At 41.6% G+C, this 14,593-nt stretch overlaps 1 protein-coding gene across 1 annotated transcript in view; it reads left to right on the top strand.

Annotated features, from left to right (window-relative positions):
• lrmp (lymphoid-restricted membrane protein) overlaps positions 1 to 14,593 on the top strand; it is a gene marked incomplete at its 5' end in the record, with an annotated part of 69,947 nt that overhangs the window by 42,923 nt on the left and 12,431 nt on the right. The window contains 6 exons of the mRNA XM_080754305.1: positions 12,037 to 12,083; positions 12,273 to 12,331; positions 12,763 to 12,950; positions 13,604 to 13,688; positions 13,959 to 14,010; positions 14,118 to 14,145. Of these exons, the coding sequence (XP_080610431.1) occupies positions 12,037 to 12,083; positions 12,273 to 12,331; positions 12,763 to 12,950; positions 13,604 to 13,688; positions 13,959 to 14,010; positions 14,118 to 14,145 (459 nt within the window). The remainder of the gene's footprint in view (positions 1 to 12,036; positions 12,084 to 12,272; positions 12,332 to 12,762; positions 12,951 to 13,603; positions 13,689 to 13,958; positions 14,011 to 14,117; positions 14,146 to 14,593) is intronic.

Raw genomic sequence — 14,593 nt, 5'->3', positions numbered from 1 at the left:
GGAGATACCTGATGTCATCAGTATATGCCGACCGGCCGTCCCCCCATTAGCCAATTTTAATATAGGATAGGATACTGCACCAATGTACTTTGGCTTCCTTAAATACAGTTTAAAGCAACATGAAAATCACACCTACGACTGGTGTCATACAGTAGACAGGGCTGTACTATATTTGGCCATGGCTGACACGGAACTCCATATATGGGCATAAAAGGGACACAGAAAGACAAAGGGGTACCACGGGTACTCTGACCACGCCTACAACAGGTATTGCATAACTGGGTGGGGCATCCCGAGTAGGCCGGTGCCTATAGTTGTAGTAATTGCAACCGTAGGTCACAAGTTTACTATGAGAAACGTCACAGCTTGTCCGCGTGTAGACGTGTACATATTTTTACAGTCTATGGGTTTGCTGCTCTCTGACATCAGGCTCTGATGTCACTGTGATGCCCGGCACATCTTGTCCACGTATCCGTGTATCTCTGAAGGTCACGCCTGACACTGTGGTTCCCCTGACACATCACTGTGACATCACAGGTGACATCACCTATGTAAAAAGGCATATGGGTATTCCCCAGAATCCCTTTTATGCCCATATATGAAGATCCCTGATGTCATCGATATATATGACTGGCCAGATGGCCAAGACATGGCCTATATCTGCATGGCTGGTTCAGATGGGGATCTCCATGTATGGGCATAAAATATATTGTATGTTGTGATGTCATGGGAACCACTCTAACAGAATCCATTTTGTGCCCATGTATGGAGATCCCTGATGTCATCAATATTAAGCCCATGGCATAAAAGGGATGTAATATATTGTCGTTGTCGAGCGGAAACCTTGTATCTCCAAGTTTCAAATTTGTACATTCTTTCGTAAAATAAAGCCCTGTAGTGAAAACAACAGATCTACTTCACTAGTTTAAATTAAAAATTTAAAATGATAAATGCAAAACAAACGGTTTTGGACACACAGGGTTTTCACCCGACAACAACGATATACAGTACATGGATCTCCATATATGGGTACCTGGTCCGATATACATCCCTGGCCAGATGGCCAAGAATTGGCATGTCGCCCTGAGACGTCTTACTAGTGATATAATATCCTGAAGAAGACTTGTTTCACCCATCAGTTTGCTTTTTATTCTCTGGACAGATGTAAAGGGCCTTGCAGCTGACCATTCTGTTCCTGGTGGCTCAGTGCAGAACCTGTCCAACACATCTGAGCAAGACCAAGCCCTAACAGCTGACAGCACCCCTCCCAGACCAACTGACGTGGTACAGTCTAGTTGCGCCACGAGTGAGAGGTACCGTACCTGGCTTATTGGCTTAACCTCATGCATCTGCATTCTGGCTTATTCTGTTTGATGGTGGCTTTCCTCATCCTGTTCGCTATGTAAAGCTCTCATCATCATATAGAACACTTTAATTACAGATGTGACTACATTTATTACATGTATGTTATCTTCATTATTTATCTATCAAGTTCTCCTCAAAATGACGTAAGACATCTATCAGTCAAGTTCTCCTCGACAGTACAAAGGCAGGGCCCTTAGCCAATGAGGTGCAGCCAAAGGGTAGATCTTTGTGCCCATACATGGTGTTATATGCGAGCCCACACTGTTTCGTAGGAACAGTATTTCTAGTTTAGAATTATTATTTAAAAACATTTTCAGAAAAAAACGAATAAATGAAAGAAAAATCAAAGAAATTCAATTTACGCAAAGCAACGCGTTGTGAGCATGTAGATCTGCTAGTTTGACTAGTGTGGGTCCCGGGCAAACGTCTAATTTCTCTTTTGGGTCACGGGCTAAAATGTTTGGGAACCACTGATATAGGTCATAATTATAATGGTGAACATTCAGAGGAAATGGCAGATCTACAACCTCACATTGCGTTATGCTTGAGCTTGTAGATCTGCTATTTTAAATGAAGAGAATTGTTGTAGAGGGGATAACGGAGGGGACAAAGTATAGGCCCCTGAGGGAAAGCCGTTCAAAGAATATACATGTATGGTAGAAGTGGGTAAATTACAAATTAAATGTCAAATGACTGCATGTTGCACATCAGCCATAATGGTTTCTTGTGATTCTATCAATGGCCCATCCCACAATGCAAAACACAACCTGGCAATCCTTCAGCTGTCTTACAGTGTTAGGTGTGTTGGCATTCTAGGAAAGTACAGGGTGACTAAATCATATCGGTCCAGAATACTGACCTGCTTAGTACATTATGTAGATTATAGTCAACTAAAATAGTGCTGTCAATCAAGTATTATCTGTATTATTTTTGAGCGGTGGTCACACCGTCTCCATAGCGTGGCTGTGTGTGTATCTGTGCGTGTGTGTCTGTGTGTCTGTAGCCTCTGGTGTATGTAGCCTGAGTACCCTGGGTGACCAGAGAGGTGCTGTTGAGTCTAGCCTGGCCTGTGCATCAACTGCAACACACACACACACACACACACACACACACACACACACACACACACACACACACACACACACACAGGGGGGGGAAGAGGGAGGGGGGGGAAGGGGGAGGGGGGGGTAAACCACCGCTCAGTTCACACGGGTGTGATTTTTCTATAACACGGTCAAACTACCCGTTGGAATAACTTTTAGTTCTTCATCATATGATAACGATAACCCATTGCCACACTAGGTTGTGGTAAATAAAATGACAGTAAATGTTAATTTATCCACTTGTAACTTACAGTACATGAGTTCATTTGTACAAATGTAACCACATGTGCCCTTACAGGTCCATTTGGTTACATTTCTACAATTTGAAAGTTGAATCAATATTGAGAATTTGACTGTGTACAGGTATAAAAGTTCACCAGTGCTCATGCTGGGAGGCACTACCAGACGATATGATTATGTACAGTATGTGAAACAGACAGATTTGCTGTTGTCCAGGTTGGAATTGCAATTCAAGTCATCTGTGTCACTTCCATGTGACCAGTGGTGTGTTCTACCATGTTATGCTACGTACTACGCAGTAACGTAGTATACATCCAAGAAACAAAACCATATACCGTCCAGTCCAGTAACCATCCGAGGAAGTGTATCTGATACACAGGAGGGAGGGGCTGGGGGCATGTGAACTTCAATATCCTTTCAGGTGATCATGTAGCCTTATGTGTGGCTATTGAGTTGATAATGACCGCTGGCCATGGGAGTTTCAAAGTGCGTACCGTGCATGTGGGAGGGCATAACTATGGTATACCCTGAAAGACCTGGAACACACCCCTGCATGTGACCTTGGACACATTTGCCTGTCAAATGGGAGCCCTCCTACACAACACAGACTAATTAGTATCTGTACGGCCGTACTTTGCATACCCACAATGCACCTTTTAGACGGGCCAAGGCTGTACTTCGTCTCTCTCCCTCCCTCTGTGCATTGCTGCTGTCAGAGTCATTCACTTCACCTGCACAGAGAGCAAGAGTTGGAAAAATAACCAAAGGGGGACAATAATTAAGAGCCCAACAAAAGCGGGCCACACCTGACCTCTAACTTTACCTTTTGACCTTTTGACTCCTTCCAGCCCCCGACCGACCGACACAAAGTGCGGAGGAGAGGGAGAGAGCGACGGAGACACCAGCTTGCCAACGTGCGACATGAGTTTTGCCAAGGTCAGTGCTAAAGAGGAAGTAGTTCACTGCAAAGGGGGAGATGACTTCCTCTGTTCTCTTTGGCTCACTCTCCTCTCTACTTCTACTTTCTACTTCCTCTTCTGTTCATACGCACTGTTTGTATTCTCTCACTCCCCCCACCTATGTCTCTAGCTCTTCTGTCTGTCTGAGCTGCTCTCGGCTGTGTGTGTGTGTGTGTGTGTGTGTGGTGGGGGGACCCCCTTCCTGGGCGTTTGGCAGCGGAGGGGCTGGGTCTGAGGTTGAGACGGGGCGGACGAGAGGAGTAGTAGTCATAAATGAAGACGAGGGCAGACTTTCAGAGAATTAGCAGGCTGATGTTTTCCTCGCCGCTGTGCAGGTGACATGTCTGGTGGTGGGGACAGGATGGGTTGTTCTGCAACTTCACTGAGTCCTTGAGTCGTGTTGTCGATGGAGGCAAGTACACAGAGAGGACTATAGTGTGTATGGCCTCACATAGCTTTGAAGTGTTTGCTGTGCTAGATTTGCGTGTTAGTCTACCTCACGTGTGGGTGTCAGACTATAACTCATATGTATTGCTCTAGCTTTTTTTTACAGCATTACTGACACAAAGAAGAATCAATCAGCTAATAAAATGAAGATAAGAAGATAATAGTAATAATAAACAATCCATATGTGGATTATAGTGAAAGGAGAGAAAGATCAATGGAACTTTGGTTATGATGATAATTTTTATTTTGGTCTCCATGGATTATATTCAGTCACCTTTTTGGTGTGTAATAATGCATTTTGTTGATGTTTGTATCAGTTTGAATATCATGCCAGCCTATTAAGCCATTGTATAAGCTACAGTGTTATAACACTGCATTTGGTAACATGTTTATGTTTAAAACCAAAGCTATGGGATGCTTTTGCTGTGTCTTTTTCTGGTTTGATGTCTGTTCTGCCTGCTAAAATGCTTGATTGGAGATGTCTGTTTTGCATGTATAACATTGATTGGTGATGTCTGTTTTGCATGTATAACATTGATTGATGATGTCTGTTCTGCATGCTATAACATGTATTGGCTTTGTCTGTTCTGCATGCTTAAAGATTGAATGGTGATGTCTGTTCGCATGCTAGCCTAAAAGATTGATTGGTGGTGTCTTTATGCAGGCTAAAAGGATTGATTGGCAATATTTCTTCTGCATGCTAAAAGGATTGATCGATAATGTCTATTTTGCATGCTAAAAGCTAGGGGCGTAACGATACATTTAATAGCAATGCAATATGCATCACGATACATGGTTGACCATACGATACATGGATATGGATATTGGTTCATTAATGGTGATACGATTCGATTCAATGATTTAAAATCAATATAGTAACTATTTAGCAAAGAAATTAAATCTGTGTGAAATGTGTCAATAGGTTTTTTTAAGGGAAAAATCTATTATGGATATAAATAAGTAAACACTGATTCTACATGGACATTATATGTCAACACATGGACAAATCCACACCTTGATGTTAACACAGAGATTACACACATTTATCAATAGACCAAGAGTAGCTAAATGGAATGGAAAAGTAATTAGACACCTTTTTAAATTTCCCTCTTAAAATTGCTAAATACAAGGCACAAATACGTAGTTTTGATTATTTGATTATTTAATTGATTATCGCAAAACGATTCGATACCGATTATCTGCATTGTAAAACGATATGATACGAAGCCAAACGGTACGATTTTGTTTTTGCATTTTTATATAGTAGATCATTTCAAATTAAAATCGATTTTTGATTCAGTTACTATATCGTTACACCCCTACTAAAAACATGAGTTGGTAATGTCTGTTCTGCTTGCTAAAAGATAGCTTGTTGTCTGTTCTGCCTGCTAAAAGGATTGATTGGTTATGTCTGTTCAGCATGCTAAATGATGGTAAGTTCAAGTTGGTAACCAAATGGAACCTTTATTAACTCTTGAGAGTGTAAATTGAAACCAAATAGACCCGTAATTCATTTTACGCTCTCAAAAGTGAATTATTGTTTAACATTTGCGTTCTTCCGTATGAGCTCCAATAAGAGCTCTCCCTTGCCTCCTCGGTGCCCCCCTCTCTCCATTCAAAACACAACAAACCAGTATGGATTAACGCCACTGGCACTACCCGCTCAGAACAGAAGTGTCATGTCTAAAGGAAAAACAAGAGACGTCAGCAGAATTTAATAGAACTGAGTGGGTGAAAAAACAAAACAAGGGTGTCTAAAATACGTTTGACGGAAGATTATGTATACAAAGAAACCGCACAGCTGCCGTCATACGTTAGAATCCATGATGCAAACAATGCATCAGGTGAAATCCACAAGAAAGTGTGAAGCAGCAATACAGAAGAAGCCAGGGAGCACTGCCACAGTTCCTTCTTTCTTTGTTTTTAAAATCCAACTCTTGTTATTACTTGCTAGTTAGTATGCAAATATGACTAGTTAAACTGCAGGGAACCAGAAGAGTGTCTACATGAGAAGCTGGTATGCTTTGGAAAAAGGTCTGAAATAAGGTAAAGTGTTTGAACATGCTTGTTCAACAATTGCTATAAAACCTGTGGATGTCATTATGGCATAAACAAACTTAAAGGGTACATTTAATGGGGTTCAAATCATGTAGTGTATGTATATTATTTCATAACATTTTCCAAAGCATACCTTTTTAATTTACTTTTTGAATCTGTAGCTTATAAAACTCTTAAATTGACTTGACATTTGGTCTTAGCTCTGTAGCCAAACTCCTGCCCTGTCTTTTATTATTACTGATGTTCCTGCTGTGATCCTATAGGGCAGTGGTTCTCAACCTGTGGGTCGGGACCCCCAGGGGGGTCCCCAAATTATTTTGGGGGGTCCCCAGAGGATTAACCTAATGTGCAAGATTGTTTTCTCACTCAACAGTAAACAAACCAGCATAAAGTTTAAGTGTATAGAGGATATCTGCATGTTTCTAAAGTGACAATTTAAGGACTTTTTAATACTTCTAAAACGACAAATGAAACATCGGCCGAACTGTCAAATATTAGAGGCAGAAATTGTGAAAATAGCGTTGTGAGGCGTTGTGAGCATGTAGATCTGCTATTTTCACAACAGAACCGTGTTATACAAAATGTAATGCCTTAACTCTTAGTGCCCATCAGGGTGGGGGGGGGGGCCCTGTTCAAATATGATTATTTTGGGGGTCGCGGCCTGAAAAGGTTGAGGACCACTGCTATAGGGATGACATGCTTCATAAGGGACTTCAGGGCTTGATAATACTGCTTGAGGCACCCAAGATAGCCTACAGTATTTAGGTATTTACATTTTGTTAGTGGAGAGAACTGTGTGAGGACTGATGAGGCCAGGTGGAGAGTTGTAGCTGATACAGTTTGGTCAGAAACTTCATATACTTTTTGGTTTATTATGTCATTGGAGATTCATGGCTATTTTAGTTATTTTACATACATTAAGTGTACAACAAAGTCTTATGCACACCTGATCATTTTGGTCAATGGACCACTGACCTAGTTGAGACCCAGCTCCGCCCATGGCCGTTACCTCAGTCGACTGCCACCTTAGTGAGAAATAGTTTGGAGAGAGCCAAGAGAAATGTGTCCAAGACAAGGCCGTGTACAAACACATGCCGAACCTTTGGTTCTCAACCTGTGGGTCGGTCCCCACATGATTGAAGTAATTAGGGTTCATTCATATCAGTCATTGACATACACTAGTCTATATATTTTTTTTTCCTGTCAGTAGACTGACAGGAAATGGGGGAGAGACGGGGAGTGACACGCGGCAAAGGTCATCCGGATCGGGAATCAGGCATCCATGCCTATGTGGCAATGCCTCAAGTGGTATGCGCCTGGACCAGTAAGCCAGCGGGCGCCTCCCAACCACTAGTCTAGTTTTAATCTCCTTTTTTTTTGTTGACTAAATCTACAGTTTATTTTGTCAACAAAAATGGCGTGCCTTGATGGTGTTTTTTTTTTAATATATATATAAGAGCGCAACCAAACATAAAATGACTCAGGCATTGACACTAAGGCCCTACCTGCCCAATAAAACTTTGGAGGTATTGAGGGATTGACATTTTTTATTGCACAGCCCCAGAAAGTAAAGAAATAAGTGTTAAATTGAGCGGTAATTAAAATCATACTCATTAATCTTATAATGGATGATTTACTTTTCGGGCAAGTGGGCTTGACCTTTGGGCAAGTAGAACATGACCTGTTCTTGCCCGGCGGGAGAGTGCCTCTGAAACCTTAGTGTCAACCCCTGTGACTTGTCTTTTAGTTCAACTGGATTTCTTCTCCACTAGTCCCCCCAACATTTTTTTTTTTTTTGAACTTGATTGTTTTTTATTTGCATTTTGTTTCATGTAATTAACATTGCAAAGTCAGCATCATTACATTTGTGTTGTTTTTTTATCATACATGACACAAAGCAAAACCAAACACATTTTTTTTTTTTTTTTCTCACAAACATTACACCCATTACAATAAACATTACAAAAATAAACCCACACATACAAATACCTCTGCCTTGAGGAAAGGGTTGGGGAGCTCTTTGGCTCCCTCTACCGGTGATCTTTTTTTTTTTTTTTTTTTTTTTTTTTTTTTTTAAATCTGCAAGACCATATTTTCGGCTTCCATATACTCGGACACTATGCCCCATTTTTTCTCAAATATATCAAGCTTTAACTGTAGCTGGGCTGTCATATGTTCCATCTTGTATATCTGCTTGACTTTTAGCTTCCATTGTTCTACTGTTGGTGGGTTTGTCTGCCTCCAATTCATTGTTATGATTTTTCTTGCTACCGTCATCAGAATATGCATTATGTAACACTTGTCATTATTCAACCTTTGTTCATGTGAAGTGTCAAGTATTGCCGACAGTGGGTCCATGGATATGTTTACTTTGAAGATTTTGTCCAATTCTTTTTTTATGTTATTCCAATATTCTTTTATTTTCGGGCACCCCCAAAATAAATGAGTATGATCTCCTATCATATCACAATTTCTCCAACATTTGTTATTTGCGTTTTCACTATAGTGCGATGTCACCATGGGAGATCTAAAGAATCTAATTTTAGTCTTCCAGTCAAATTCTCTCCATAGTTGGCTCTGTAGCCCGCCATGGCATTTCGAGCATATATTTTCCCAGACATCATCTTCTATCGTTGTAATCAACTCCATTTCCCACTGTCTCTTTATGTGAAGGGTATTGTCAGACATATCCAATCTTAACTTTTTATATATATGCGACAATTGTTTTTTGGTTGGCGTAGGGCGTTCAGAGATTTCGATAAGATGGGTTTCTATATTATTTGGTTCTTTTTTAATTGCTTCCCAATCTTTATGTTTCGTAATATAGTCTCTAATTTGCATGTATCTATACAGATCTGTTGATGGCAGATCGAACTGTTGTTGGAGTTGTAAAAAAGATTTAAATATATTCCCCTTCATTAACTGGTTTATCGTTTTTAATCCTTTCTCCGCCCATCTTTTATAAGCACTATCCCACATGGCTGGAATGAATTCTATGTTCAATGCAATTGGCATGGCTCTTGATAGAGCCACGACTCTCTTTAATTGTTTTTGAATAACATCCCAAATTTTCAATGTGTTTTTAATCCATATATTATTTATTTTAATTTTTTTACGTGACTCTAAACTAAGAAATGGGAGTGTGGATAGTGCTATACCTGGTAATGCATTTTGTTCGATCGATACCCATCCTGTCTCTACGTCTCTAGACGCCCACGCCACCACGGCACGCATATGTGCTGCCCAGTAGTACATTTTCATATTCGGCAAACCTAGCCCTCCTTTCTCTTTTCCGGACATGAGTATTTTCAGCCTTATTCTTGGTCTCTTGTTTTGCCAAATAAAATGTGATATTAATTTTTCTAATGATTTAAATAATAATTGGGGAACTAAGATAGGGATAGATTGAAATAAAAACAGAAGTCTTGGCAGAATGTTCATTCTGATTGTCTCTATCCTTCCAAAGAGGGACAGAGGCAGCAGGTCCCATCTATTCAAGTCCTTCTTTATTTCTTTAATTAATTTGTCAAAATTTGCCTGATATAACTGTGTAGGTTTAGGTGTAAGATTCACCCCCAAATATCTAAATCCCTGATTAGATCTCCTAAATGACACCAGGTCATCTAATTGAGATGGCCAATCGCCTGCTATCATCATCGCCTCCGATTTAGTTGTATTGATCTTGTAACCTGATACTGCACTGTATTCATTGAGGTTTTGTAGAAGAGCTGGGACCGACGTCAGGGGTTTTTCCAAAAATAATAATATGTCATCTGCGAAAAGGGATAGTTTGTGTTGTTCATTTCCTTCATCAGATATTCCCTGTATAAGAGGATTGGACCTAATTAATTCTGCCAAACATTCAATGCTTAAAACGAACAGCGAAGGCGAAAGGCTGTCGCCTTGCCTCGATCCTCTCTCTAAAGGAAAAAAGTCTGAACAGCACCCATTTACTCTCACCCTGGATTTGGGCTTTTTATAAAATGTATTAAACCAGCTAATAAACGTATCGTTAAATCCCATATGACTCAGGGTCTGCTTTAAGAAGGCGTGGTCTAAGTGGTCGAACGCTTTTTCGGCGTCCAGGCTGAGTAGCATTGATGACACATCTCTCTTCGCAGCTATTGATTGTAAATTAAGGGCTCTCCTAATGTTGTCCGTCCCCTGACGCATATTTATGAACCCCGTTTGATCTGGTTTTACCAGTTTTTTTATATGTTTTTGTATCCTATTCGCTACAACATTTTAGTGTAGTTTTTATTTCACTATATTTAATCTTAGTTTTAGTCATCATAGCTAAGCCTTTTTGGTTTTGGTTTTTCTTTTCGGATGTACTCTGTCGCGGTCCCCACCAGTGGCCAGTCCCCAGGTAGACTACAGGACTACGGGCTGTCAGCTCTGGGTGCTAACAGTGTTAGCGTGTTTACTCATTGATACAACAGAGCGGGTGTCGGGTCCGCACTCAACATTCGCTGAGGAGGGTCTGCGGCGACCTGCCTCACGGCATGTGTGTGTGTGTTGTAACTGTCGGTCCAGAGATCTAGTCCTAGTATTTGCACTCAGTATTTGCAAGCTGGGCAAGGCATGTGTTCCTGAGTGTGGTCCATCCCCGGGTATGGACTAGTGTGAAATAATTGTATTTAAATTTAGGGATGAGTCAGTGACTGAAGCTGGGGTAAATGCATATACTAGAAAATGTGCTGTGTTGGGAATTCAGTCATTATACATGAGAGTGGAATCTATAGAAGTTGAGGGATTAATGTTGAGTTATTGCACGGACACAATATGTTGATTTGTGTAATGGCATTTTGTTCAAAACGAGCCACTCCTGCAAACTTTGTCATTCTTCACCAATCAGGATGGAATATGAAAATCACACCTGTGTGAACTGAGCGGTGGTCGTGGAGGCTGCACAACAGCTGTGTGTGTGTGTGTGTGTGTGTGTGTGTGTGTGTGTGTGTGTGTGTGTGTGTGTGTGTGTGTGTGTGTGTGTGTGTGTGTGTGTGTGTGTGTGTGTGTGTGTGTGTGTGTGTGTGTGTGTGTGTGTGTGTGTGTGTGCGCGCAACAGCGCCCCTCCCTTAACATGTGTGGTCAAAAAAGGTACTGTAGGCTACGGACGCATACAGACAGACATACCCACACACACGGCCACGTATAGGAGCGTTGTGACCACCGCTCAAAAATCTGACGGATCCATCTTGATCACATGACTAGACATGCTGTGAACCCAAAATCTGTAGTAGTAATTAAGTGTTTTGCAGAAATCTGCCTCTTGGTGGCGCTATAACAGGCCAACAGAGTCCATAAACAGGGGTCCTATGTTCAGCAGTGTTGTTATTTGCACTCCATTTATACAATTTCCCAGTGCTTAGTTCTGAGCTCTCATGGCTCGTGTTTTTGTGCGTGCACACATCCGTGAACCTGTGTTAGTCCGCCTCCAGCACTCGGCACAATGCCAATGTTAACGTGTTCGCTGAGCACCTTTAACAGAACACACACACACACACACACACACACACACACACACACACACACACACACACACACACACACACACACACACACACACACACACACACACACACACACACACTCTCTCTCTCTCTCTCTCTCTCTCTGTAGGGCTCTCAACCGACCAGCACATTATATAAGAAATCAGCTCTATCCACCTCATCAGCATTCTGTAGGGCTCGGGTAGCATTTCACTGCTATGGGACTGTGTGTGTGACTGTGTGTGTATGCAGTGTCTTTAATCATTGACCATTTCCCTCTGATGTTTGACATAAGAATGTGTGTCACGAAGCCACATGTCTTTTTCTCACACCTAATTCTTTGTCTCTCTCTCTCCCGTCTCTCTATCTCAGAGTCTGAGCCTGAATCAGTCAGCAGATAAAGCAGTGGTGGAGGACAGGTGAGTGTCTTAATGATTCGTTCTTACAGCTCCCATAATGCACTGCAGGATTTGGTTCCAGTTCTGTTCAGTTCTGTCGTGCACAGAATCACTGAACACCTTGTTAAAATAGAAATCTAAAATGGGAGTGGCTTGAATAGAAAAGTAGAATTTTATGGCGGTGTGTTTGTGTGTGCTTGTCCGACTCAGCACCAGCCTGCTGCCTGTATTGGAGGAGGAAGAGGAGGTCACAGAGGTCACCATGGCAGGTAGGAGCAAATACATTGTGTGTGTGTGTGTGTGTGTGTGTGTGTGTGTGTGTGTGTGTGTGTGTGTGTGTGTGTGTGTGTGTGTGTGCGCGCGTGTGCGTGTGCGTGTGTTTGTCAGACAGAGAGAGTGATGCGAGAGATGAAAAGGTGTGTGTGAGAGAGAAACTGAGATGAAATGTTTGTGAGGGAAAGGGGGAGAGACCCTGTAAGACAGATGAAAAAGTTTAAAGTTGTGTGTGTTTGAGAGAGAGAGATGAACTGAGATGAAACTGTGTTTTTGAGGGAGAGAGAGACTGTTAAGACGGATGAAAAAAGTGTTGTATTGTTGTTTTCTTGCTCCATGTCTAAATGGGAATGACGTGATTGTAATTGCATACAGGAAAATCTCACATCAGAATTTGATCAACTGATAATTGAATTGAATCTTCCAGGAACAGATACACTAGCAACTCTCCCTGATGGTGGTTCTCCCGATTATGCAATTGGACTGGGCTCCGGTGAAGCTGGGGTTGCGCTCTCTGACCCCAGCCAGGCAGATGACCGGGCTCTAGGTGGACAGTGTTTCCCAGGGGCTAAAATCGACCCCCTTTCCCTGCGTGGCAAATTTAAAAGAGAACTGGTAAGTACTTTGTTGAATTATTTAATTACCCTTGGCATCCCTATTTTGGGTGTAAATAGACTTGTGAGGCTATTCTCGCTAGTTTTGAAATGCAGTTCAAGTGGTTTTAACTTTTAAGGTCAATAGTCATTACTGGCTACTACGATGGAGGGCTATGTGTGAAGGAATTTTGCAATGAGTCATTGTAAAAAGGAACAGATGTGAATTTGAGGTTAGGTTTCGCTCTTCTCAATGGTGTGATTGTGCAATTGGTGCTTTTAATTCATGAAAAAATGCAGTCTGTCCGGCCTTGTCAGTGTGTTTGTGTGTGTGTGGGAGAGAGACGGAGAGCGAGTTGGAGAGCATATTTCCACATTTTAGTTGCTCCTCCTGGCATCTTGGGATCCAGGTACAGGCTATCGATGGCAGCATTTTAGAACGCTGCACCCGTCAACGAGAATGGAGCGCCACGCTGTGCTGTGATGGGTAGAAAGCTATAGAACTAACTCATCTTCATGATGTTTGACCACGATGTGAATGACGAAGAACGCATCATGGATAGGGATAATGATGATGACCATGATAAACGATTGGATGGATTACTGTTTGAGAGAGAGCGTGGGCAGAAAAAGGAACTGATAGAAGAAGGATTAATGTTTGCTCGCGTCCTGCAGGAGCTGTCGCAGAGCATGGAGGCCATTGAGGAGCACAGGGTGCAGGAGGACCCTAGTGAGGTCAACACCGCCTCCGAGAAGGAAGGTGAGTTTGTTGCGTGTACCGTAATAGGACCGTAATGATAGTCAGTTTTATACTGTACCTGTACTGTATATAACTTAGTACCCTTACCCTAAATAGTATATAATAGTACCCTATAATAGTAGTGTAAGCTCTACTTTTCATGTCAGCAGTCATTTAGTTAAAGCCACAGGTGTAATACCGTATCAATATATGCATCATATAGACGAGCTGGGTTTGTTTACATGGTTTTGAGATGACCCTGCTAAACCTGTCGATCATCTCTTTGTGCAGTCGAGACGTCTGTGATTTCTGACGCCGGCAGTGACAGAGAAGACAAGAATGGGTAACTGTAATTTTAACATCAAAATGAGTCTGAATAAAACCAGGGAAGTTTCTTCATACAGATTGTATCTATGCTCCTGTCACCACATTTTCTGTCTCTCTCTGCAGCTTGTCAGCCAATGACAAGGAGATTGAGGTATGTATGGTATGCATTTCATTTCATTTCATTATGCGTGTAGTTTTCATTTCTATTTAAGCAGCACATATAGACCAATCGATACTCTTCTGAAATTATTTTTTGGCATTTATATTTTCCCAAATCTAACTTTAAGGCAGCAAATGGGCAATACAATTGTAGTAAAAAGTAAGCCTGCAAAGCCCTGCATCGCCATCTGGTGTTCACATTTTCACCAATCACAGTACAGTGGGTAGTAGTAGGCTGCCTTGTGTCTGCGTATGCGTTGTGATGTGACCCGTTGTGAGCTTGTAGATTGGCTATTTACATGATATTTACATTTAATTAAACCAAAGCAATGAAAGTCACAGACTTTAGTAAACGTCTTGGTTCATTTCGTCCCTCTGGCATTTGTTAATGTTTACAGCTAGCTGAACAATGTAATTCGATGTGCTGTGTATGCTTACAA

Source organism: Nannobrachium achirus (assembly GCF_963921795.1).
Source record: "Nannobrachium achirus genome assembly, chromosome: 23".
Taxonomy (NCBI): Eukaryota; Metazoa; Chordata; class Actinopteri; order Myctophiformes; family Myctophidae; genus Nannobrachium; species Nannobrachium achirus.
This window is presented reverse-complemented; position numbering and strand designations above follow the sequence as displayed.